General features: G+C 43.0%; 4 protein-coding genes across 5 annotated transcripts; 1 reads left to right on the forward strand and 3 right to left on the reverse strand.

The window, feature by feature from the left end:
* Positions 1 to 12: 12 nt before the first annotated feature.
* Positions 13 to 4,231, reverse strand: slc19a2 (solute carrier family 19 member 2). 2 transcript variants are annotated; one of them, XM_084668679.1, is made up of 6 exons: positions 4,043 to 4,231; positions 2,889 to 3,452; positions 2,174 to 2,414; positions 1,872 to 2,064; positions 1,249 to 1,390; positions 13 to 1,117 (listed from the first exon to the last, which is right to left on the reverse strand). In XM_084668679.1, exons 1-6 carry the CDS (start codon positions 4,169 to 4,171, stop codon positions 935 to 937), a joined length of 1,452 nt encoding a protein of 483 aa, XP_084524805.1. In that variant the 5' UTR covers positions 4,172 to 4,231; the 3' UTR covers positions 13 to 934. The 2 variants fall into 2 exon arrangements, 1 of the variants encoding a protein (XP_084524805.1); XR_014724821.1 differs by lacking the exon at positions 13 to 1,117 and adding an exon at positions 1,602 to 1,709 and having other exon boundaries at positions 1,252 to 1,390.
* A 476-nt stretch (positions 4,232 to 4,707) lies between these two features.
* Positions 4,708 to 8,983, reverse strand: atg3 (autophagy related 3). Its single transcript, XM_084668485.1, has 12 exons — positions 8,787 to 8,983; positions 8,226 to 8,267; positions 8,015 to 8,064; positions 7,797 to 7,867; positions 7,606 to 7,713; positions 7,413 to 7,462; positions 7,226 to 7,319; positions 7,076 to 7,107; positions 6,783 to 6,932; positions 6,502 to 6,629; positions 6,304 to 6,372; positions 4,708 to 5,967 (listed from the first exon to the last, which is right to left on the reverse strand). The coding sequence occupies exons 1-12, from the start codon at positions 8,856 to 8,858 to the stop codon at positions 5,886 to 5,888; spliced, it is 948 nt and encodes a 315-aa protein (XP_084524611.1). The 5' UTR covers positions 8,859 to 8,983; the 3' UTR covers positions 4,708 to 5,885.
* A 329-nt stretch (positions 8,984 to 9,312) lies between these two features.
* Positions 9,313 to 14,508, reverse strand: LOC146261140 (coiled-coil domain-containing protein 80-like). Its single transcript, XM_084668499.1, has 7 exons — positions 12,458 to 14,508; positions 11,989 to 12,145; positions 11,710 to 11,846; positions 11,450 to 11,601; positions 10,963 to 11,066; positions 9,936 to 10,019; positions 9,313 to 9,786 (listed from the first exon to the last, which is right to left on the reverse strand). The coding sequence occupies exons 1-7, from the start codon at positions 14,360 to 14,362 to the stop codon at positions 9,485 to 9,487; spliced, it is 2,841 nt and encodes a 946-aa protein (XP_084524625.1). The 5' UTR covers positions 14,363 to 14,508; the 3' UTR covers positions 9,313 to 9,484.
* An 842-nt stretch (positions 14,509 to 15,350) lies between these two features.
* On the forward strand, positions 15,351 to 17,568 carry LOC146261141 (fas apoptotic inhibitory molecule 1-like). Its single transcript, XM_084668500.1, has 4 exons — positions 15,351 to 15,892; positions 15,993 to 16,221; positions 16,974 to 17,023; positions 17,191 to 17,568. The coding sequence occupies exons 1-4, from the start codon at positions 15,776 to 15,778 to the stop codon at positions 17,335 to 17,337; spliced, it is 543 nt and encodes a 180-aa protein (XP_084524626.1). The 5' UTR covers positions 15,351 to 15,775; the 3' UTR covers positions 17,338 to 17,568.
* Positions 17,569 to 24,623: the final 7,055 nt, after the last annotated feature.

A 24,623-nucleotide genomic window follows, 5' to 3' on the forward strand; every position in this document is an offset into this window, starting at 1 on the left:
ATTTAAACTTAATCTACGTTAACCTTTTATTATTAGATAGCCTATTATAAGCATTGCACAGCAATTCACTTATCTTTATATTTGGCACAACATTAAGACGTTATAATAACATTAATCGGTGACCGCATAGTACAACACAATGTTTTGTTAGCTTTATGATTGGAGCGTTTTTGTCTTTGATTTGTAGTCTAACTGCGTCTTTCACACATTGTGATATGCACTTTCACCATATTATTTATATAATTCAATCGAAGATTATCATGTTATCCTTATTTAACCTAACCGTAATACTTTTTTGTATGTTTGTACCCATTTTTTTCTGATAAAAGGAAAAACGCCACTGCTTCAATAAAATCCTTGCTGAGATAAATTAATACTATAGGTCTATATCAGTACATACAAGTGCTCATCTGTTATATAAATCCAGTGGTTTTGAGACGCTGCTCATGAATGAACTTAGTTCTTGCAGTAGAATCATCATATAGATGATGGATTGACAAGTGCATCTTAAACAAATACATTTTTAGACATCAATTTGTAATAAATCGGTACAAAAACGAAATGTTTTTTTTTGTGCGACTAATACAATTTCCTAAATATAGGCTTTCACATCATATCTTGACAGATATTTTTTAACACAAATTTCTGACCACCAAGATCTATAGGCATGGGTCTCCAACCCTGTTCCTGGAGAGCTACCACCCAGACTGTTATCACTCCAACCTCAATTTAGCACACCTGATTCTACTCATTAGCTGGATGATGAGCTGAATGAGGCTTCATTATTTGCAGTTCAAGTGAAAGTCTACAGGATGGTAGCTCTCCAGGACCCGAGTTGGAGATCCCTGATCGATAGTGTGCTTGAGAAGAAAACAGCATAAGGTATACAGGCACAGTCCGTGTTCCTCCTCGTAGTGTAGCCAAATACAGGAAGTCATGTATCTGGGATCTGTTGCAGCTGTTCGGAGACGGGTGGGGAGTCTCTACTGAGGGAGTCTGAATCCTTAGTGTTGGTTTCTCCATCTGTTTTGGAGCATCTCTTGGATACCAATTTATAAAGACCAGCCAGAAAGAATACCAGTGCTATGACAGTAAAGTAGCCGGCATAGACAAGGAACTGTGTGGAAGAAAAAGGGGAAAACAAAAAAAAAAAGTTTAAAAGAAGACATTGATTCTTCTTCAACTCTTCCTTTACATTTCTAAAACTATATAGCTCTTCCACGGCCATCCATTAACCATTAACATTACCTGCGTAAAAACATCTAGGCCCAGCCCAGCAGTGTCCACCACCACCAGAGTCAGCAGCGTCTGGAGCAGTAGAGCAATGAAGGTGTTTACTCCAAACACAAGGGCGTATCTCTGCATACTCAGATTGACAGCAATTTGATACCTGTTGGGACAGAATGGGACATTTTCTTTGAGTAAAAGGTAGGATTGACAAATGCATTTTAGGGTTGCAACATTAAAAAAATAAAAGCATAAGATGGCACGTTCCAATGTGCAGGTGTTCCTTCTTACATATTTTACAATTTATTTTAATATATTCCAAAACCAGTCAAGTTCAATATTCCAGTTTCACTTTTGTGATGTAAAAGTATTACCGGCTCTATATTGCCCTCTGGTGGAGGTACATGAAGCATCATGTTCGAGTGTGTTGCTCTCAATCTCCTCAACCCGGTTTGCACACTTCAACCGTCACACCACTGAGACTGAAAGCCACCAGAAGATTCAACATGTTGAATCGTCCGCAGACAAAGCAATTCAAAGCCTGATCTCGCCCAATCACAATCGCCCGAGACACCTGAAGATTCCCTGCCGTTCCTCAAAGAACCGGATCTCAACGGGAAGCTCTGAAGCTCGGCCGTACTCACGTGGCGATGGTGATGAGCAGCATGTAGGTGGCTCTGAAGACAATGTAGGAGATGTAGCACACCCAGATGTTCCTGACGGTGTCCATGACGTACATGGCCACAGCCATCACAACAGAGAAGATGCAGAGAGACAGCTCCCCCCATACCGCCCAGGAGATCTTCACAAAGCCGACCCCGAAGGCTGCCGAGGCACCTGTGGAAGGAGAGCCCAGCAACACTCAGCGGCATATGTTAACGCGAATGTCAATTCACTCTTTTTCACAGACCATAGAAACACTGGAAACATGTCAACTGGGCCTTACCTAACAAGGTGGAGACCGTCTCAACGTATCCATTGTAGATCTCAAACTCCTGGGATGGCAGCACCTTCTCCCACAGGGCCTGGGCATAGTTGATGACCTGGAAGTAGCCACATGTAGCTAGCGCCCACCAAATCGACCACGCCAGAAGGGTTGGGCAAGAGTAGCATTGCAGGAAGTCCTTCCATAGAATTCTCAACACATCCACAAGGCTGTTGCTAGAATCATCGCTAGTCTTTGTGACCTGGGTAAAGACATCGTTACATGAATTAATAGGCAGTTCGCTTGATGTAACTGGTTGTACAACTGTTGAGAGATATTAGGGCATCGAAAAGCCAGTTTTGCAAGTGCTCTGGTGTCAACACTGGTGTGTGTCAATCTGACTGACACACACTTAGAGGCGAGTAGGAAGGAAGCTAACACTGAGAGGAACAAGCAAAAGCAAAAGTAGAAAACCATTCCAAATCATTCATATTACTCAGAACAAAATCTGCATTAAAAAAAAACTTGAGACAGGCTCTATTAAAAAGAGATTAAATCTCAGCTGACACAGCATTGGTGTCATGGCTTAGTTCGGTCTATTTGTGTGTGTGTGTGTGTGTGTGTGTGTGTATATGTGTATGTGTGTGTGTGTGTGTATGGAAGGGAGAGGGAGAGCAGTGAGAAACTGAACATGCCTAATCTGAAACACACTATTTAATCTCAACAGGAGACTTACCATGACAACGTCATTAATTTTAAGAGGTACTCTCTCTGTGTCTTCTGCTTTATCAAGGTGGTTCTGGCCATCAAGGTGTCCTGATTTCACCTTCTCCTTAGCTCCAGAGTTGTGATGGAAAAACAAGCTTTTACTGGGCGTGGGCAGAAACCACGGAGCTATAAAAGCAAGAACGGATGACACCAGTGTAATGACACAGAGGTAGAGGAGGGCGACCTGACCCACGGACACCAGGATCTGTCCGGCCAAGGAGCCAGCTGCAGAGCCCAACAAGGTGATGCTTCGACAATAGCCCGTCACTCTCTGGTACTGAGCAGGCTCAACCACACTGTAGATATACGAGTAGTAGGCAACGTCGGTGGCAGTGGCCAGGCCAAAGAAGAACTCCAGGAGCTGCATGGCCATCACGCCCTGGGCCTTTAAAAGCATAGCATAGGTCACCACAAAGCTGGTCGCCTGGAGAATCAGTACAGGCTTGTAGCAGAGGTAGTCCGTGGCCAGGAAGACGGGGAAGAGGAGGACGAGATAGGAGTACGTCCATATTGGGTAGATCTCATTTACAACCTGCAAGAATGAAAGAGCACTTTACTGCAGATTACCATTCAATTTCTTCTCTTCATATACTGCAACTTGCTGTGTGAACATAGAGAACACTGCAAATGTAATTGTCAGTCCACAAGAAACTGTATAATACTAAGGGAAATAAAGTGAATGGGAATGGAAATTTGGGAAACAACAGCCATGCCAAATCTGAAAGCAATTATTTACGGATTAAAGTAATCTTCTAGAATTTAAAACCACATGACCTGTCTTTGTGATTTGTACACTGCAAATCAAATAGCTGCTAGTTTAATACAATGCAAAGTAACAAAGTAAAGCAGAGGGAACAAGTTTAAACAACAAGACAATTGTCCCTTACTTGTGTAATGCTATCTTTGTTAGTTTGGTAATGCTAGCTGGCAATGATATTAAGTCTGTAGACGACTGCAGCTATCCGAGTTAGCTAGCCAGTGATATGGGTCAACTTTATACGACGATTTTGTGCAACGTAAATAGAGTCCTTCTTGACCAGCTAGGTTAGCTCATTTGGTTGTAGTTTTCATCGTAGGACTGTACACTGAATGGCTGAAGGCTTCGCATCTTTAGTTACTTACATCTGTTTCAGTAAGGTTTTTGTCAGGTCCCATCAAAAATGCAGTCAGAAAAGGTTCGGAGGGTCTAAGATTGCTAAAGAAACCATAAACACAAAGCCAAATTGTGGGATATAATTGAGAAATGTCCATTTCATTTGTAATATGACCTCCAGAGCACAGGGCTCTCTGGACACTACGCAAGCCGACAGAGATATCTGCAACAGCGAATGAGAAGCGTGTTTTCTGTCGCTCAAAAATGACGACTTAGTCATTGACCTATCAAATTAAAGTAACAAGGGGGTGCGTCCAAATGCAAAAAAACACGGACCAGTGCCATTGGCTGTGATCCGGACTAGTCATACCTCCTGTGACAAAGATCAGGTGGAGTATGAATGCTATGATGAAAGATTCTACAATTATGTCGATATCATCTGTGCTATAATAAAAGTTGATGGGGTAACCTTAATGATTCACAAATTGTAACGCTATGACTTTTACTTGAGCAAAGTGGATTCAATATGATATGCGGAAACCAGTTTTCACCACATAATAATTAAAATAGTTTACTATGAGTCAGAATTGCAAGAATTGAGGTCGGAATTATGATAGAAATGTATTTTTTCTCCTCTTAGAAACTTGGGAGGGGAAAAACGGGTTTCCATAATATGGCAAAGCAAAAAATCCAGTGATGGGAGAAAACTTTATTGATAAATGCACATTACTTTAAAATGTTGAATATTCTGAGTGTTTTAACACTGAGCAGTTGCATAAGGAGACATATGATCAATAGATGAATACATAGAGGGTCACCTGTCCAGCTGAAAAAGAAAGCAGTTAGTACAGTTATTCAAGTCAACATAAATGAGTGAGTCGACACCATGCTGTTACTGAGATGAGTCTAGTTACCATTTGTTGTGCACAGTCTTAAAAATGAAAGACAATTACTTGTTAAGAGAACAGTCTTGTCTGAAAAATCTTCCTTTCTGAGTTCAACTCCTTGTAAGACTCTACACACTGAACATTCAGGTAACGTAGAGGATAATAATTAAATGCTCACAGACAGGATGATACAATCATTGGAAACCATCTCTTGAGAACAAAACTGTAAAATAGAGGGTGAAAAAAGTTCCTCTATATCACAACAGATGAAAAATGAGGAACCTAAGTAGGGTGGAAAAAACTTTGCAAAATCAAGAAACACAGAAACGACACGCACCCCAATGACAGAAAACAACCATGGTCTTTGGCCCAATAGACCATGTATACATTCAAGAACAAAGCCTTAAGACAAACTGGCATAGGTCTGAATCAATTTATGGTCCAAACATGACTCCAGCAGTACTGTACATCACACTGTAAAAAGCTATGTTGTGGAGCGGGCAGGGGAAATAAGATGTATCAATTTGTGATGATGGTTTTTGGTAAACATTTCAGAGGCTATTGACAAGAAGATGTGCATATAATATTTTTCCTCAGATACACGTGGTCAATTAAACATGGGTGGCATTAAATGTTCAGACACGGCCTACGTGTAGACATATGCACAGATTAGGGGTGTAGGAGTGGACAACCTTTGAATACGGTTGACGTGATAATCTTCCAGACGAAAACACTGCAAGATTGATCACCACAAAAGCTATTATCATCGGGACTACATTGACAAACAAGTATACACAACTATCCACCAGCCAACCGTTGATCCTATCCCCATGCAATTGTCTCACAGAACCCACAACATTCTAATAAGTCATTTCAAAAGACTGTCTGCATACACCTCAAGTGTTGCTTGACCATAATAGAATTTCATCTTCTTTCATTCTCAATATTCTTTGATAATTGCCGGAGTACATCTCTCTGGATCAGGCTACATGGTGAAGTGCCTTGTGTAGTCGTATTCTATTGTGGGAATGACCGCTTGGACAAATTTCAAAAAAATCAAAAGATACCTGTCATTAAAAGTTAAGGAAGAACGAGGACACATTCATAACTAAAAGTTGTCACGTCATTGGGGGGGTGGGGGGGAGAGGTGAAGTGAAGTGGGAGGGAATTGGGGTGTAAGGGAAAAAAAACAAAAAAACTGTCAAACCTTGTTAACCATCGTCATTCCCTATACAGCTATACTCCCTATTATGCTTTGAGGTTTGATCAATAAACATATTTGAAGAAAAAAAACAAAAAAAAAGTTGTCACGTCATTGTCAACACCTATCCCTTGCCAGATGGTGATGTTTGGTGACGGAAAAATACCACCGCAACACCAAACTAGATTGACTGAAAGGATACATATGCACTCCCAGTTCACCACCTCCTTCTGCCACCGTCTCTATGATTTTTTTCATCACTTCAGCATGTCTGGGAAAAAAATAGGAGTGAAAGTTTAGACAAAATTCTTACTTTCTCAGTAAGTAACTGAGAAACAGCAGACTTCATATGGTTTTGAGGAGCACATGTGTCCCTGCTCGCCCTGTCCCTCCCTCTCACCTGCAGGGGTGGACAGAGCACATGGCTGGAGGAGGCAGGTTGGGGTGGTTCTCTATGGTGACAGTCTTCTTCACATGGTCCTGGCTAATGTCTTCATACATTTGATCTACGGTCAAGGGTTGTCTGTCCTGGACAGCACGATAGGAGTATTTGTGAGTCAATAACCAAATGAAGCATAATATGATATATATATATATACATATATATATATACATATATATATACATATATATATACACACACACACGTTGCGTAGTCCTACATAGGAGATGTTGAAGTACCTCGTCATATCCAAAGAGCCACAGTCTAGGGGTCTGGTAATATTTGTCGTATGTGATGTAGAGATCATAGGTTCGAGTCTGGAGAATGTCTTCATTTCCAGTGTCAGTTTTCGATTTTGTCTCCACAATTTTACTTGTGTCCAGGGTTGCCTGAGGAAAAGACAAAGGGATTTTTTTTTTTTTTTTTACAATATTTGACCATATGAGAGAAACCTTTCAGAACACCCAACTTAAAATCCACGAAGCATTAGGGGATTTCTAGTGAGGAAGCTCTATATCTACAACATTTTTACCTCATCTTCCAAAAGACCACTTTCTTCATACTCTGAAAGAAAAGTACACAATATACTTTTATTCAGAAACGGACACCTTGAATATTTTTGTGGTAGTGAATCATACACATTCGAGAACAACACTTCCCTGAGAGGAAATGGCTGCCATACCTTCCATATCTGCTGTTTCACCATCTTCTTCGTCATCCTCATCATCACCTCCATTACCACAAGCACCAGATTTCACATTCATGTTCATGTTGTCCTTAAAAAGAAAGAGGGGCAATATTCATAAAATAACTGCAATAAAATTTGCCATGTATGAAACTAAGTTCATGATGACAGCTGATCAACCTACCTTGTTATCCAATGTTATTTCTCGCACAGCTTCCACTACTCCTGTTACCCCTAAAGGACATTTGACACCCAAAGTAATTCGATCTCACAGTAGATCCATATTTCACATAAAGAAAGAATCGGCAAAGACAATACAGGAAATGAAACGAAAAGAATAAGCACAAACGTTGAAAGCTGAAAAGCTAGTAGCCAACCTGAGTTATGGTAGGTATCCACCCACCCTCCATCTCCATCATCTTCCTCTATGATGGCCTCAAGCTCATCGGAATATTCCATCTGTTTACAACGCTTGTAGCAGGGAACTGCAGGGATGTAGAGATTTGAAGATAAGGAATAGTATTTTCTTTGGATATGGATACCAAGTTTTAAGCTGTGCTTCACTTACCATTGCGAGTTAACAGGAATTGCTTGTCCGGCGGCAGGTATGGTTTCACCTTGCTCTCTTCTCCTGATGCCCTACAGAAAATAAATATGATGTGACAAGGATATACAGCTTACAGGATACTATGGTTAAAGCACACGTTTTGGGGGGGATTTGGAAATATTATAGATGCTGTAAAATATGTGAGGCTGCATGGAGTGGCCTTGCAGACATACACTCACCATTTCCATGTAGGACAGTGGTGAACAAGGTGATCGCCTGCAGCTACAAACTAGAGGGATCGAGGATGGAAAGACTTGTTCTTAGAATTTGTAATGGTAATGATATAATTACACCACAAGAGTTTGGCAGGTGTTACAGAAATTCAATATGTTGTTCGATTGCACATGCAAACCAAGCTGGTTAGTGTGGTAAATAACTTTTTATAATAACCTCTTCTGGTGTGATGACTCCAGTCTCTTTAAATTTGGATTCCTACAAAACAAAAACATTCAAAAATAACAATAAGGAGTGATGTTATTACAGCTTGACTGAAGAGGAGTTTGACCGGATACACAATTACACTTTGTGTCTCAGAAACGTGGCGTAATGTGACTGAGTGGACTAATTATCAGAGAGACTAGACATTCCATTCTTAATCATTCAACAGCCGAAAGGAACACATCACTAGCTTTGCTTTTAAGTAAGATTTAATAACAATAAGATATAGTAACATCAGTGTCCACTCAAAAAGTCAACATGGTCAAGACAGTGCTAACCTAGCTCTACCAACAATATTGGAACAATATACCATTCTTTCCCCATACATTACCTTTTGTCAAAGTCGTGTAACTACCGCAACCGAACTACAACTGACTGACAAACACACTTTTAGAGCTATTACAGCTGGTCTCCGGTACGGATCGTCGACGTCTAGCTAACTGTCGGGTACTGTAGATTGACAATGTGTGTGCTCGGTACTGTAGCTCTGGCTATCTAGCCTAGCTAGCTTACCTTCAGAACTGGAGTTAGAAACTCGGCCACACCAAGGGCCGTGCCTTTCACAGAATTTATGACGTTCTGCATGTTTTATCAGAGACCTCTCCTGACAACGATACGCCGAGCGGTGTTAAAGATCCGAACGTGTTTGTCTGAATCAGGCAGGGATTGTTGACTGCATTTGACAGCAACTGATCACATGACTCGTGTTTCAAGCCCTTCCGTTGTCAAGTTACCGCGAGAACTGTTAAGAAGGTTGCCAGTTTCTTTTTTAATCACACCGAAAAGGTAGGCAGAGTTTCCAGAATATTGGTCGGTTTATATAAACTAAAAATGCAAAAGGAAAGCCAGATATTACAAAATCTTCACGGCTTCTACCATCTGATTAAAAAGTTTTTTTTTCAAGAATGTTGAATGAAGGATCAATAAAGATAATACACGATCAATGAAGATAATAAATGACCAATAAAGGGAGGAATTTCAGGACAAAAAGAGATTTAGACATTTGTAACTTTTAATTGTTAAAAGAGAAACATAAAAAGACCATCATGACTAAAGCAAAAAGAAATAATAATAAACCAAATTAAATCTATGTAACAGCACTTTTTATCAAATAACAAAGGCAAGCAATGTTGTACAGATATCACCAATGGAAAATCATCTCAGTACTGATTGGACACATTTGTTTTTAAAATAACGTGCTTTTCACATCTTTAGTAACCATATCCTCTATGGTGGTACCCATCTTGATCCCTGCCATGGTGATCATATTCATCCTCAGGGCAGCGCATTCCCAGAGACTGCTGAATGGCCATTTCCTGTCGGCGAAGTTGCATGGAGTCCACCAAGTCATACATGATAGACATGGACCACATTGGAGAAGGATACCAGGACTTCACATTGCCGTCCTTCCCAACCAGGAGCATTGAGAAGTACTCAGGACTGATCTGGAAGTAGTTCCTGACATCCTTTACCAGCGAGGCAGAGAGGTCCTGCCGTTCAACTGTAGCGCTTCCTGTGGGGGCCAGACAGAAGAAAGATTAGAGGCTAGTTCATCTAGTTCATTTAACTGAGTATTCATTGTACTCTTTATACATGAAAAACAATCAGATTCAAAACACAACTGAGACTATAAAAGGGCTTATGAGGAAAGGTAACTCTTGCCATTGATAGGATAGAGCTCCAAGACTCCGCCCATGTCGTCAATGTTCTTCCCAACCAGTTTCAGCACAGACATGTGACGCAAGCCTAAGAGAGGAGTCCAGCGTAAACGTCATTACAAATAATCGCACCCACTCAATATTTCCACAGAATGAGACATACAAATTGATCTTCTAATCAATACGCAAAAAGACAATTTTGAGTGAGGAACAGAAGGGTTCATTTTAAGAGGCCACTGCAAGTTAAACCCTTCTGTTCCTCACTCAAAACTTTCCTTTTCTAGTTTCTAGACATTTTCATCAAACTGACAGAAAAAGCACATCATTGAATGTTCTGTATTGGACCAGTAATCTTGATACTAATTTAGATAGATTTGATACTAAGGTTGAACTGCCTTGCTGAACGTATTCTCCTTAATAGGAGAAACACTGAGCTTTACAGTGTGGAATGTGCCTTTCTCATAATGTGAATGTTTTCTATTTCAGCTCTTTTATCCTAATAACATCCCATGAAAAACTCAGATTCTAAATACAAAGACAATGTCACACGTGTTACACTTTTAATCAGTGTAAAAGTAACAGAAATGGTTGAAAGCATGTTACTTCTACAACGTTCTCAAAACCCAAATACCAAACATTCTGCTATGTCTCCAGAGACCTCTATCTTAGCCAAGTGTTGAAGTGGTCTCCCTCCTTGCTGCAAGCATGTTTCAATTATGTTGTTTTTCAACCTCTGTCCTGCTGTCAAATACTGACTAGAGCAATACTATATGTACCTCCACATATCTATGGGCAATAAGGTTATACGGTTGATTATTATTCAATATAATAGCATTATTTCTTTAGTTCATTCAGTCATTAATATATATTATTTCTTTCCAAAGTAGGAAGACAAAAGCTACTCATGGTGTGTCCACGGTCCATCTGCAATTGTGTGTGACATTGCATAGACAAACACTTGAGGGGCCCCGTCAAATCATCATGAAACGTCTAATGGAGCGTTCAGACTTGAGACAACATGGTGAGCTCACCCAGATTGCAGGCCTGACTGGTCAGGGTGTAGAGCTGCTGCTGATAGGCCCAGTCGTCAACCTCAGGAGCTGACATCACAAATAGCCTCCGCCTCCAGCGGAACCTACGACACAGAACAGAGCGAAGAGGAAGAGAAAATAATTAATTAGATAAGAGATTGTGTCAAGGGATCACTGGGGAGAGGTCGAAGCACTACAAGAGATAGAAGCACTCAGAAAATGTGTTTCAGTGAAGAGCAGATAAACAATTCCTTGAACTCAGGCCAAACTATGTTTTATGCAATGCAGAAATATGTCCGTTTACATTCTCATAAATTGTATTGCCCAAAACTACAAATGTCACCCTTCACTGGGAGCCTACCACAGAGAACATATAATATAAGTTTTTAACTAAAGAGAACTGAGTGATATATTGTATTTGATAATAGCAAATACAATTGAGCATTAAAACCACCATTTTGATATGAACAAACAGAATGGCCAGTACCTGGAAAGGAAGTTCTCTAAGGATCTAGATTTGTCTTCACTCTTGCAGGTCAAACCTTGCTTTTTCTGTTGCTCCATTTCCTTGATCCGTGAGGAGAACGTGTCTATGTAGTCAAACACAGCTTTCATGGCAATGGGCACTTCATATTCTTGCTGTAAGAGAACAATTGTATCAAACTTATTGTGTGATGTGTTGATGGCAAAGTGAAAGGTATACTATAGCGTGGTAAAGAGTGGTGGTCAGTATCTGCTATTACTAACCTTTACTTTCATATCAAAGTCAGTCAGCACCATGTAATAGTCGTTAAATGTCATTCCCAGTTCCTTCCTCAGTGCTTTGATAAGGGGCTGGCTTGTAAGGTCATCTCTTGGTACACCCTTCAAAGGTTGATCTTGCTCTGTAACCACATAGTTCCAACAGATGCTGTCTTATTATACCATTGTGTCTAAAGTCATATATTTATTCAGTTTCACTATTTGGTATACAATTTGATTTCTTTACACACATTGATTTTTTTGTGTATTGATGAGCTTATTTACCCAATTGATAGTGATCTATTTTAATGCTGCCATTGTTCCAAGTGCCATAAATGATGATAATAGAGATTTTTCGGATGGCCATCTCACACACTTGCTCTAGGTACTCATCTCTCTGTTGGGTGTACATGCGATTGTCTTCACTGGGAGCAGTGATGACCTGGAGAAGGAGTGGATCATTTTACATAACTGTCAGGCCTGGACTTACAATCAGTACTTCCAGGAAAATACCCCGCCCCCCCCCCCCCCCCGCACATTCTCAACCCCAGGAAAGCATTTTGTTGGCTTCAGTTATGTGCTTGAGAACATGCGAGTCACAAGGGCAAGTGTGTTGATCATACTTAAGTATACAACATCGACAAATAATAAACATTAACTTTGTTACAGCCTATTTTCTGATTATTGTGTTTGTTTCCACGTAAACGTAGCTCTCAGTCTTAACATTTATGTCAGTTGACGACGTCATACTCACAAGTAGTCGTCTCCTCCTTTCAAAGGAACTGAGGAAGGAAGCTAACGGCTCCATGGCACTTGCTTGTTTGGCAGCCAGCTTATCACCACTCACTTTCTCCTGGAACAGAGCACCTTTTTTCCCAGGCTTTCTGACACGGATGTTGCCCTCCTCCTCTTTGGCAATTTTGACCCTCTTCTTGTCTCCTTTCTTTTTGACTGCTTTATCTGTCTTTTTCTTCCTCTCTGCACTGTCGAGCCCAAGCTTAACCTTCTTGGAGGAAGAAACACTGGGCTCGCTAGCCACATCCTCTTTATCTTCACGGGTGAGTTGAGTTACACGGGTGCCAGCCTGTTGGCTGTCCTTGGGATCTGTGGTTTCTCCATGTTGGTCTTGATTCTCTTTAATGGACTCTGTGAAGTCATGAGGCTTAGCAAAGGGATGGGACGTTGGTTTGACAGTCAGCCGGTTTCGGATCATTTTGCGGTTGACTGAGGGGACATAGGGGGATTCACCCATGGAGGGAGGAGCCAGGTTCCCTTGAAGTGTCATTCTAGGATAAGAGGTAGTATGCATGGTGGTGGTGGGGTTGGTAGTGGATGTAGTTAAAGGCAGCGTGCCAGCCGCAGTTGTTTTCGCCGTGGTTGTGGTTCTCGCTGTGGTTGTTGTCCGTTTTGCGTTTGTTGTCCGTTTTGTGGTTGTAGTAGGTTTTGCGGTTGTGGTAGGTTTTGCGGTTGTAGTAGGTTTTGCGGTTGTGGTGGGTTTTGCGGTTGTAGTAGGTTTTGCGGTTGTGGTGGGTTTTGCGGTTGTAGTAGGTTTCGCGGTTGTGGTGGGTTTTGCAGCTGTGGTAGGTTTTGCAGTTGTTGTAGGTTTTGCGGTTGTAGTAGGTTTCATGAAAGTGGTTTGTATTTTCATAATTGCTTTTGTCCTGTTGCTCATGGTAGCTGTCAAATCCTTGGAATTTTGTCCCTTAGCTGGTTTCTCCCCTCCTCTCCTCTCCGGGACCCTCTGCACTGTCATATTCTCTCTAGGATTAGATCCTGTCACCACCGTCCCTTCAGACTCAATCACTTGACCCTCCACACCAGCCATTTTACACCTCTGCACAAAGCCCTTCTGCCTGGCCTTCTCCAGCTTACGCATAGGGGTCTGGTCAATCACCTCATACATCGCTTCCATCCTGACAGGGTATGGGTACCTCTCCTCTACAAGGAGGTTTTTCTTGAGGAGAACCATGCCAAACTTTCCACTCTCCAGTTTCAGGAAGTTCATCAGCCTGGGGATGAGGACTGGGTCCAGGGGTTGCTCCAAGACCTCCCCCCGGCTGGTGATGCGACTGACCCTCCCACCCTTCTCCCCTTCTTGATGGAACATGACAATCTGCTGCATGTGGCGCTCTGCCATCTCACAGCGGACGTCAGGCTTGAGCAGGCTCATCATCAGGCGGTAGTAACCATCTGAGTCATGGGGGGCAGAAATGACTAGGACACGGTTCTTCCCTGCAAAGCTTGCCAGGACATTGAGGGAGCTAAGGGAACCAGTGGAAGTTCTGGTTGGCAAGACAGGCTTACTGTTTTCCTTCGATGGACTAGGGCGGCTTGTTTCAGTCTTTGGTATGTTTATTTTTCTACTTGGTATCAGCTTTCTGACCCCTCCTGCTCCTCGTCGTGTAGAGTTGGCTCTCTGTTCTCCCTGAATATTCTCCTCATGGCCTGTCAGAGGATATATCTTTATACTGCCGCTGGTAGAGGCAAGTAGGCCATCAGCCCCATTTGCCACAATGTGTTGTGAGGTCTGTTGTTTGGTAAAGGTCACCCCCTGGAGGGGTATTCGGCTAAGCATTCTTCTGTGGACTCTTCTGTCATTAGCTCCTGCGTTCCATACCAACAAAATCAACAGAAGGCTCAAATGTAGTGTCCACTTCATTTTTGCAGTGTCAACAAAATCACAAGGTGACAGTTCAGAATGGAAGAGCAATGCCTGTTGTATGCCTGTTATTCAAACGTCCTACCCTTCCATGTGTCTGCCTCATCAGTCAATGGATGCTGCAGCAAATATCTGATGACATCACAACAGTAAACAAAATTGGCAAGACGTTATGAAGAAAATAGTGCAATTATATTTCACAGTCGGCTATTATTCAATGGAAGGCACTTGGGAAACACAACAATATCGAAAAAAACAGGATCCTCACAAAACTTTACTTGATAAGAGATTTGGCTCGCACAAGGTTGTATTCCTGGTGCCGTGGTTCCAATTGGTCTTATGATAAAGTTGCACTTTTTTCCACTGAAAACTCGCTCCGACGACTGAAGTTACAGAATACCATAAAGAAGCATTCCACTAAAGCAACGACTTTGGAAAAAAACGGATATTTCTGGCAGTAGTACGTCTGCAAGAAGGATCTGCCTCCCCCACCAGCTTCGAGTTACCCGAGAAAATGCTATGCGACCACAGCCTCTACCGACGCTCTCCACCCACTGTAATAGAACCGATGAACCAGAGCACAAACTGAAGTCGGAGAAAGAAAGTAGCGATTGAGTAGTGGATCTCACAGTAAGGTTCGACACCGCCCACTGTTGCATAGATAGACATTCTGTGGTATAAATACACAAATCTTCACTAATAAACTATAGGCTGACCAATTTTACAAAAAAATGTTCTTGAATATGGTTGTATTGGTTGTTACTTAAATATGAATAATAAGTAGGAGCCTACAATACAATTGCCATTACTATATTGTTACTATAGCAATGATAAACTGATAACACACAAGGCAAAAGCATCGGTATGTGTATGGAATCAATAAGAATCCATATACATATAGTAGATAGGTGAATATTTAGAAGTTGAACAGAAAGAGGTTTAACAGAGGATATGGTAACGCCATCTACTGACGGGGTATTGTATTTCCAATACATGTGCCCATACATTTGTAATGACAGCTCATTCAATTGAAGGATTGAATCACTTCTCGATTCTGATATTGCAAATTGTTCTTGGAATAACAACAGCTACACATAAGGTTTGTTTCGGGGAACAGAACTATACCTTTTTGAGTGCATACATATTCAGATCTTCACTTTGCTAAAGAGACTCAGAACACCTTAATTGCTTGTGGCTGTAACGAGAATGAGCATGCGTCAATAAGCCTCTTATCCTAATGCACTTGCTGCTGAGCAAACACCCACATTGGACAGAGGCTGAATAAGGAACATTCACTGACTTTATGTCAAGAGGAGGAACATTGGAGACAGTTGTTATGCAATGGAGAATATGTAGATTAAGTCTTCTTTTAGTGCTTTCAGACTTGACCTAAGACATAGAAATAGACTCAGAATGATGTGTGGGGACGTGGTTGGTGTCTGGGAAGTGGCACTAAGTGATGGTGTTTACAGGATTGAGTTTGCTCATGGCACAACGACAGGAAAGCGGGTTGTTATTATTAATGGACAGGTAGGCCCTGATGTGCATCTCTTCAGTAACATGTCACTCACGTGTTGTACACATTGCAAATAATCATGAGAACAGACATTCTGTTTTGCTCTTTCAACAGGAGGTTGTGAAAAAAGATTGGATGTTCAAGCTTGTCGGAAAGGAAACCTTCACTGTTGGAAGCTTTGACACCAGAGCAACTATACACATTGAGGCTCTTACTGGATTTTCCTATGAGTACTCCTTGGAGATTGATGGTAAAAGTTTAGAGAAGTTCATAGACGACAGATCCAAAATCACCAAGACGTGGGTTCTGCAAGTGGATGGTATTGACTGCAGGGTTGTGCTCGGTAAGCCTCAACAAACTAATTATAGTCCAACTGCCTCTCATTCCCTTGAAGAGGATATGTCTTCACAACTTTACAAGATCTTTATTTACTAAGTGTCTAATGTCTAAGACATATTTTCTACATGCTTGCGAGACATATGTTCTATGTTCTACATGCTTGCGAGGTCTACATACATCTCATAGGATTTACATACAGGTTACCTTACCTGTTTGTACTGGTAACCTGTCATATGCGTTAACATTGTGTTCTTTTTTACTTTTACTGCCCTATTTGCAAGGTTTATAGATAAATCCCATATCTACAGTTAAATTGTGTTTCAGGTAGAAATAACAAGATTTGTATTTGTCAAATACATTTACTCTATGAGACTGGTGTTGATTTATGCATCCTAATAGAACCTTCCTAATCAAGTCCCAGTTTTCCCTGCATCCCAGAGTGTGGACAGGGGCTGGATTGGTCTACACTCAATTTGTGTTAAAGTAGCAGAAGGTCAGAGTGTGGGGGTGTAAAAGCACACAATACAGACAGATAAGTGGATAATTAACTAAAACATAGGAACACGTTCTGTGCTGAAGTGGCCTGCCGTGTGCAGTGGAACAGGTTAGTGCTGTACTTAGACCGGGCCATGTCATATAATCCTCTCCAGTCATAAAAATGCTAGCTATGTCTAATGCACTGCTGTTTCTGTCCCCAAATAAGGCCAACATTTATTATAATCTATTAATTTGATTGATCAATTTCTCTTTGAACAGAAAAGGATACAATGGATATATGGTGCAATGGGCAGAAGATGGAAACCATGGTAAGACAGAAGACAGATTACGCTCATTAGAACGTTCAAGCAGCTCTGGTGTGTGAAAGATCCACAACTGGCATCTTCACCACAGGCCATTGACATAAATCAGATTTATAAGTATGTTCATTCCAACTGCATATTGAAATGTGGTCTTTCTCATTTGACATTTCCAGGGAGAGTTTGTCGATGATGGCACAGAGACACACTTCATGATAGGAGAGCATGAGTGCTTCATTAAAGCTATTAGCAGTGGGAAGAAACGAGGAGGCATAGTTCACCATTTAATAGTCGATGGGGAAAAGGTTTCTGCATACACATAGCTGATAAGGAGAAGCTTAATGGACATGTTAACGTTGTTATCCTTGTGAAAAAGGATATACTAACAAGTACATTGAAATAACTTTCCATAATGGAGAGGAATATTGAAATATGAAAGAAATATAAATTCAGAAGACACCTTTTCACCAGTATTACTTGACTGCTGTATTTCACTTGTATAGTTTAACTGATATACTTCTCTAATACAAGATTATGGATAATATAATATAAGATGGAGGACTTGTTTTTTTAAAATAATAATATAGAAAATGCCAATAAACCAATAAAAAAAAGGATTACTCTGCAATTGAGTTTGTTGTATGTCGACATTTATTGCGCATGTCTTACGCAATGACTACCTTCATGAGTTCAAAACCAATGGACGATTTCCAACAGGAAACGTTTGGGAATGACATACAGACGGGATGGATCTCTGCACAGGAGAAAGGGAAAATGCCTGTGTTTAAGGATACGCGATCGCAATTTATAAATTAATAATTTGTCTTATCATTAAAATATTTCGGATTAAATAGACATTTTAGTCTGCAAGTAACTCTACGGATTTAGTGAATTGTGGACTGTGTGGGGCTAGTTTTGCCTCGCTCCTGCACGCGAAACAAAACAACGAACGGGAGTCGGGACTGCGCAGAACGCACATCGAGCAACGATTTGTAACTATTTTAGCTGTTAGCGTGGATGTATGGTCTGCAGTTTTTTTGCCATTTGTATATAACGCTACCGACCATATGGTTTAACTGTCTTTTAAAAGCACCGATACTGACTATTGGTCTGTTATTTAAAGGCACTGGGACGTGGTCCGATAAATTTAGAGTTTTGTCTCTGGCTTGGCAGCCACTAGCAAATCAGCTAGTAGCAGGAGGGCCTGTCTGGCACCGCGTAAACCTTGCCTGGGTCGTTTGATATGACTGTTCATCGCTATTGCTGGCAGAGACACATGAATGTCACTCTAACTAGCTGGTAATTATTTGTTTTGTTGTTTTTTTACATCTTTCCTCCGCAAAGGACGGAGTAAGGATATGGGGAAGCATTGCCTATCCAACAACTACTGTCACTCCTTCAGGATATCAAGTCTGGAGAGCTCGGGTCGTTTTGTTGAAAACCGTGGGAACGTTAGCTAGCCAACTACAGTAGCTAAATGGACATACATGTTTTTTCTTCAGCTGGTAAAAGAAAATGTTTCCTTTATTTGTTAATGTCACCCCTCAAATCAAATTCAATAAATTATAGTTTCGGCACAAGAGGACTAAAAAGCGGCACTGTGCAATCGTGTGCAACCCCTGCTGAACACTCTTAGCTTGCTACTATTTTGGAAACTGAACCTAAAAAGTGACAGCAAACCAGCTGCAACATGAACTACCAGCAGCACCTTGCGAATTCGGCAGCGATTCGGTCCGAAATCCAGAGGTTCGAATCCGTCCACCCTAACATCTATTCGATTTATGAACTGCTGGAGCGCGTGGAGGAGCCCCTTCTACAAAATCAAATTCGGGAACATGTCATCGCCATTGAAGGTAAGCCAACATAAATGTTTGAACAAACACATTGCCTGCGTGTTCTTTTTCTGGTAGAGGTCACCCCAAATGGATTTTCCAGTATGATACTGTATCTGTGCGTATGTCAAGCAGAATGTTAATGCACAATGGAGCCTAGTATGTCTATGGCACAGGTTCATGTTGGTCAGTCAAGCAGTTTACCAATTTGACATCTGAACTACAAGTAGCATATAAGACTGACGGTGGAACTTGAATTAAATCCTTAGCTACCTTGCATTATTTTACTGGTTACGTGTAGAATTATTAGTGAGCCGACTTTAATCTTTCGGTCACGCAGCTCGACAGATGTTGGGCTACGCAATGGCAATCTAACTCGTTTTCTCATAACCCCTGTGCTTCATTTGGCTTGGTAACTGTGTCATATCATGACTCATGCTGCTTCACTGCAGCTCAGTGCTCAGAATGATCAGACATTTGACTATTACTCAAATCACCCTTTGGATAACAAAAATCTGCTAAAGCACACACTTGGCATAAGTAGGCTTTTTGGTTTCCTGGCTGCATACCTTCATGTGCAAGGGGGTTGGTGTGTGCAGGGGATGGCTGGCCCATACCTAGTTGACCCACTTTTACTGGTCAAAGCCTCAGCAAAGGGAAGAGACAACCCTTTCACTGGCTGAATGTGAGACTGCCAGGTAAGAGCAGATGAATGCCTTCTTCCTGCTCCCAGCTGTTGGACTCCTACAATCTGGCCACCAAGGTGGTAGTCTGCCTGCTGGGACTTGTAGCTGGACATGTTTTGGCAGAGGAGCTACTTAGATGAGAGGGGCCTGCCTTGTAAACAAGGGTATGGTCTGGGCCAGGTTTAGCCTGCACCTGGTCCACAGATTTCTGTTTTGCCAATGCCATTCGATTTTATCGGCTGGTTCTTTTTCCAGCTTTAGTGGTGTCTTCACATGCTTTGAAAAAAGTCTGATGTGTTATCAAGTTGCCCTTGAATGGTACAGTTTATTTCCGCCTGCACTATAGTCAACCAAACAGCTCGTTTTTACATTTGAAGATGTTTTTGTGTTAATAGCTGTGAGTCATGACGTCAGCTCAGGCCGTATGTTTCACTCGACTGAACCATTCAAACTCTTAATCTTCTACTTTCATGGCAAATGAGGCCCAATGAGATAAATCATCCAACACGTTCACTCCTATAAAGCAAACATCATATTTGTATATTGGATTATAGATGAGATTGGGATTAAGCCTTTCCGTTTTAAAGGCACCTTGTGTCTCATCTCCCGACCTCTCTTCGGACAGATGGCAAATCTGCCCAGGAAACTGATCTGCCCCACCCGTTGCTCCCTAACCTAGGACAACTGTGTCTCTCAGTGGAATGACGGATATTTTGTGAGGGAGGGCTGCGGGTGTGTATGAGAGAGAGAGAGTGTGCGTTAGAGAGCGTTAGAAAAATAGAAAATAGATGGAACAGAAGGGAAGGGATGGGACAGGGAGAGATTTGACGGGAGTGACAGATAACGACCGAGAGAGAGAGAGAGAGAGAGAGAGGGAGAGGGAGGGAGAGAGAGAGAGAGGGAGGGAGAGGGAGGGAGAGAGAGAGAGAGAGAGAGAGAGAGAGAGAGAGAGAGAGAGAGAGAGAGAGAGAGAGAGAGAGAGAGAGAGAGAGAGAGAGAGAGAGAGAGAGAGGGAGAGAGAGAGAGAGGGAGAGAGGGGGAGAGAGGGAGAGAGAGGGGGAGAGAGGGAGAGGCCGATAGCATTCCGGCAGTGGCTACCCCGATGGATGTCCCTTTCACAATAAGTGGAGAGATGCTTTTAAACCGTCGTTTTAGCCCTTACGTAACCACCCGCCTGCCGTTGTGTGCCGGGGACGTGAAGCCTGTCCGTCTGGAGATATTACCCTGATCTCTCTGCACCCTTTGTTCCTGGCCGATTCCCTCCTACCATCCTGCACCACAAGCTCCCCTATGCGCTGACTGCATCCGATGACCAACAAACAACATCTGTGGTGTGTGTGGTGACCCATGTTTTTACCACGCCCCCCATGGCAAGAAAACACGTGATGGTTCTCGTTTCATCGAGCGATTTAAAAAGTCACCAAGCTTATAGTCTTGCTTAGGTCAATAAGTTAAGAATCAAATGCCTTTTATATACATAATTGTTTTAGAAATAGTATGATTCTGTGTACGCAATCCAGAAAGATGTTTTCTGTAGGCCAGCCTTTCCCTCCTTTGGTTGCATTGAAGGCAGCACAATGGATACAATCATAAAGAGGCAAGACCCAGCTAGATGTCTGTATTGTGTGCCCCATCCTGATGTTCACTATTGATTTCTTTGATTGCGGTTCATGTTACACTCACTTTTGTACAGTCTTGTCTACAGACAGGGTACAGCCCTGTAATCAGTAACAGATCCAATATTCAGAGGCTGGCCTCATTCATGCCACCATGTTTGCTCTCTCATTCTGAGCGTCTGTATGTGTCAAAAGTAGTGTGAAATCAACCCCAGCCTCGCAGATTACATGGCGGCGGGCCTTCCTGCGTCGTTAATGTGACTCTAATCGGTTGAACGGGGGCTCAACGGCACATCTCCATCCTACGCCCGCACCCAAACAGGAAGGGGAGACAGGCCGCAAAATCCCTGCTCTGACCCTCCAGCCAGACAAACCCCATAGGACAGACAGAGAGCCAGAGAGGAGTGAACACACGGAACAAGAAACGGTGAGATTTCCGAACAGACGAACGAGACAAAGACGCAGGGAGGAGGCTGGATGAGCCAGGTCTATGAATCGGGAGATGATGTATGGGCGTGTGTCGGAGGAACCAATGGCTGTAGCCTGCTGCGTGTGATGAACTGCTGCAGCGGCAGCACATGTGGAGCGCGAGGCACAGCCTGCTGTTCATGGCTGAGCGACGAGGCTCAAGGTTGTTGCGCGCCCCCCCCCCCCCCCCCCCCGCCCATCACGCCGCTGTCTCGCGCTCTCATTGGATGCTGCTGAGGTAGGGTCACCTATAAGCGACCGGGCTAAATATACCCCCGACCGACACACACGTACGCACGCCCGCCCCGGCAACGGCGTTCCGCCGTGCCCTCATCCTGTGTGTGGATGCAGAGAGAGATGGAGCCGTCGCTGGGTAAAAAAGCACCCCTCCCACCCCAACCTGCCTCCGGGGCCCCATTAGGGAGATGCGGTCATCAGCCATCCATGTGTTTGTTAGCTGTGCTCCGCTAAGGATGCGTCACGGAAACACGCATGTACGGAGCATTCAGACACACATGCACGGATTCCTCCCCGGCCCGGTCCTAGTCCACGGATCCTCAAGGGGAAGGTCGAGGCTTATCAGCTATCCCATCCTCCCCCACCCACCCCCCACTGGTACAGCTAATATTCCACATTCTTGGCCTCTCAATTCTTTTTTTTTTTTTGCTTTTTTTTTTTTTACTGCAGTGATTCTGTAACCCCCCCCCCGCCTTCCCCCTTTTCGGTCCAAATTGCATCTAGAGGTTGGCAATTGCCGGAGCTGGCGAGAACAGGCTCGTCTCTATCTCTTTCTATTTGATTAGAAGGCCCTGGAGAGGTGCCACTGTGGGGCTGGCTGAGCGGGGGCAGCAGGGGGGGCATATGGGGGTCCATATGCTAAAGAGGCTCCGCTGTCTAGACCCAACAGAGGGATTAATGCGGGAGGATGACGATGGGTACAGTTGCATTACTGGGACCCCGGTGGGGGTGTTGGGTACAATGCAGATTAGCGGGGGACCCTGGCTGTCGTCCAGGCCTGGACAAGAGGGCGCTTCGCTCAATGGCGCAGGTCTGAATGAAGTAGAGAAGGAGAGAGAGACAGAGAACATGGCAGAATGTTGTTCCCCCCCCCCCCCCCAACATGGACTACAGGTGAAAGGATAGGCTAGTCTTTGCCACCCTTGGAGTCAGAGGCCTGTGATGAAAGGGAGAGCAACTCCCAGCTGCCGGGATGAAAGGGCTCTCTTTGGAGAACAGATCTTTGTATGTTTTTGTGTTGAGTGCTCTCTGAGGGGGGAAAGGAGGGGGTGTGAAAGAGAGAACATGTGGTCCAATATGGGAGAGAAACAGGCTCTTGTCACAATTGTCCGCTTAGGCAAATTCAAATAAACACTGCACGTATTGTACCGACTGTATCATGTTCACTAGATATGAGTGTCCATAGGTTTTGCAAGAATCTGCTCTCCACATGAAGTAACCGACGGACAATACCACAGAATAAACTTCTCCAGATTTTCTACTGATTGAAACCGCCCAGGGCTATGAATGAGAAGCAGTTGTGTGGTCAGGCCATGCAAACTGCCATGCGAACTGCACTCAGAATGTTGCCCAGTTATATGCCAAGCAGCTCTTTCTGCATACTGGGTTTAGCATAGTGCTTTTGCAGATGTTCCCATTCTGCATTGTGTCAGCGCCTACTAAATACTACAAGGGTGCAGGATGCAGAATCCACTGTCACAATCAATGGCACAAGAAACACGGACCCAGGACAAGTGCACTGGCTTTCTCACTGATTATCAAAACATGACGCACCTCTCTCTCTCTCTCTCTCTCTCTCTCTCTCTCTCTCTCTCTCTCTCTCACACCCTCTCCCTCATCCTCAAAACAGTTTGCTAATTTAATGGGTCATTGTGCTTGAATAATGTAGGTCTCCAGGCAAGCATTTACTGCTGCGTTTGGATATTTTTGGCAGCAGCCACAGTTGCTGTAGAGCACACATCTTGCTTTACATCCTTCAATCATGTCTTTTCCTTGCTGGCACAAGACAATTTTTCAGTTGGCAAACCGGCATGACTGTAAAATAACTAGAATGGTAAACAGTAAGTCTTTCAATTTTAAGTGGATTGATTCTAGTAAATTATGCATTTGGAATCATTTGTCCCTTTTCTCAGATTTTTTTCTGTTCACTGTCACAGTAGAACCTTTTTGAATCTGGTTTGTGAGGCAGCACAGTCGATCAGTAACATTTCAAGGGCCAATTTCCACGTTCTGTCATTTGGTTAGAACGTCTTTCAGGTAAGCAGTAAGACGAGAAGGAAACACCTGACACTTGCCTGTGAAAGACTGTTTCTGTCAAGTCAACGTTCCGGCTTCTGTCGAGGAAGGTTCCACCTGTCTCTCTTGTTCCTTTGGAACTCCCCCTGGAGGGTTCGGGCTGAGGCATTATCCAGGCCTTTGTTGTGTCCGGCCTAAGATGAGACAGCGGAGAACGAATGTCGACAAAAGACATCCCGCCCTCCCCCATACCTTCTGTGGTTGTTACGGGGACACTTAGTCAACATGTATTATTTCATGTGTTCCACTGATCCACCATGTACATGACGCAAGCATAGCATTTTCGGGTGGTTGCATGATGTCGTGCGACGCTTCATTTGCTCATTCCCAGACCAGATGAGTGCACATGTGTATTCAGAATGGCTGTGGGCTCTCTGTCGAGCTTTAACGCGCCAAATAAACAAATATTTTGACATCACGGTGGACTGAGCAAATACTCAGAGTTCAGTGTGAAAATAATACTACAACAGAGCAGAGAGCATGAACTGTGAGCCATCAAACCCAACTGGTTGGTGGTGTGTCAATAGGGGGAAGTGACTGATGCAGTTGCACGGAACAAAGGAATGGGCTCACAACAGATATAAAAACAGACAGGCTAAGAGAAGACGACGCTCAATGCATTTATTATTCGGTGACCTTTAATGATTTGTGTCGGAACAGTAGGGCCCTACGTGCGTGCTTATGCAAAGTGTGG

The sequence above is a fragment of the Hypomesus nipponensis genome, chromosome 12 (genome assembly GCF_054491055.1).
Source record: "Hypomesus nipponensis isolate SF chromosome 12, ASM5449105v1, whole genome shotgun sequence".
NCBI classification, from domain to species: Eukaryota; Metazoa; Chordata; class Actinopteri; order Osmeriformes; family Osmeridae; genus Hypomesus; species Hypomesus nipponensis.

Excerpts from the sequence above, each read along its gene's own strand:
- slc19a2 (XM_084668679.1), bottom strand. The coding sequence starts at position 4,171 with ATGGACATTTCTCAATTATATCCCACAATTTGGCTTTGTGTTTATGGT. Across the intron at positions 2,065-2,173 it reads GACGGTCTCCACCTTGTTAG|GTGCCTCGGCAGCCTTCGGG; the intron begins GTAAGGCCCAGT and ends CTCCTTCCACAG. Across the intron at positions 1,391-1,871 it reads CTGCTCATCACCATCGCCAC|GTATCAAATTGCTGTCAATC; the intron begins GTGAGTACGGCC and ends CTGTCCCAACAG.
- atg3 (XM_084668485.1), bottom strand. The coding sequence starts at position 8,858 with ATGCAGAACGTCATAAATTCTGTGAAAGGCACGGCCCTTGGTGTGGCC. Across the intron at positions 8,268-8,786 it reads TTCTAACTCCAGTTCTGAAG|GAATCCAAATTTAAAGAGAC; the intron begins GTAAGCTAGCTA and ends TTTGTTTTGTAG. Across the intron at positions 6,933-7,075 it reads GTGGTCTTTTGGAAGATGAG|GCAACCCTGGACACAAGTAA; the intron begins GTAAAAATGTTG and ends TCTTTTCCTCAG.
- LOC146261141 (XM_084668500.1), top strand. The coding sequence starts at position 15,776 with ATGATGTGTGGGGACGTGGTTGGTGTCTGGGAAGTGGCACTAAGTGAT. Across the intron at positions 15,893-15,992 it reads TTGTTATTATTAATGGACAG|GAGGTTGTGAAAAAAGATTG; the intron begins GTAGGCCCTGAT and ends CTCTTTCAACAG. Across the intron at positions 16,222-16,973 it reads TGACTGCAGGGTTGTGCTCG|AAAAGGATACAATGGATATA; the intron begins GTAAGCCTCAAC and ends CTCTTTGAACAG.
- LOC146261140 (XM_084668499.1), bottom strand. The coding sequence starts at position 14,362 with ATGAAGTGGACACTACATTTGAGCCTTCTGTTGATTTTGTTGGTATGG. Across the intron at positions 11,847-11,988 it reads AATAGATCACTATCAATTGG|AGCAAGATCAACCTTTGAAG; the intron begins GTAAATAAGCTC and ends ATGTGGTTACAG. Across the intron at positions 11,067-11,449 it reads TTAGAGAACTTCCTTTCCAG|GTTCCGCTGGAGGCGGAGGC; the intron begins GTACTGGCCATT and ends TCTGTGTCGTAG.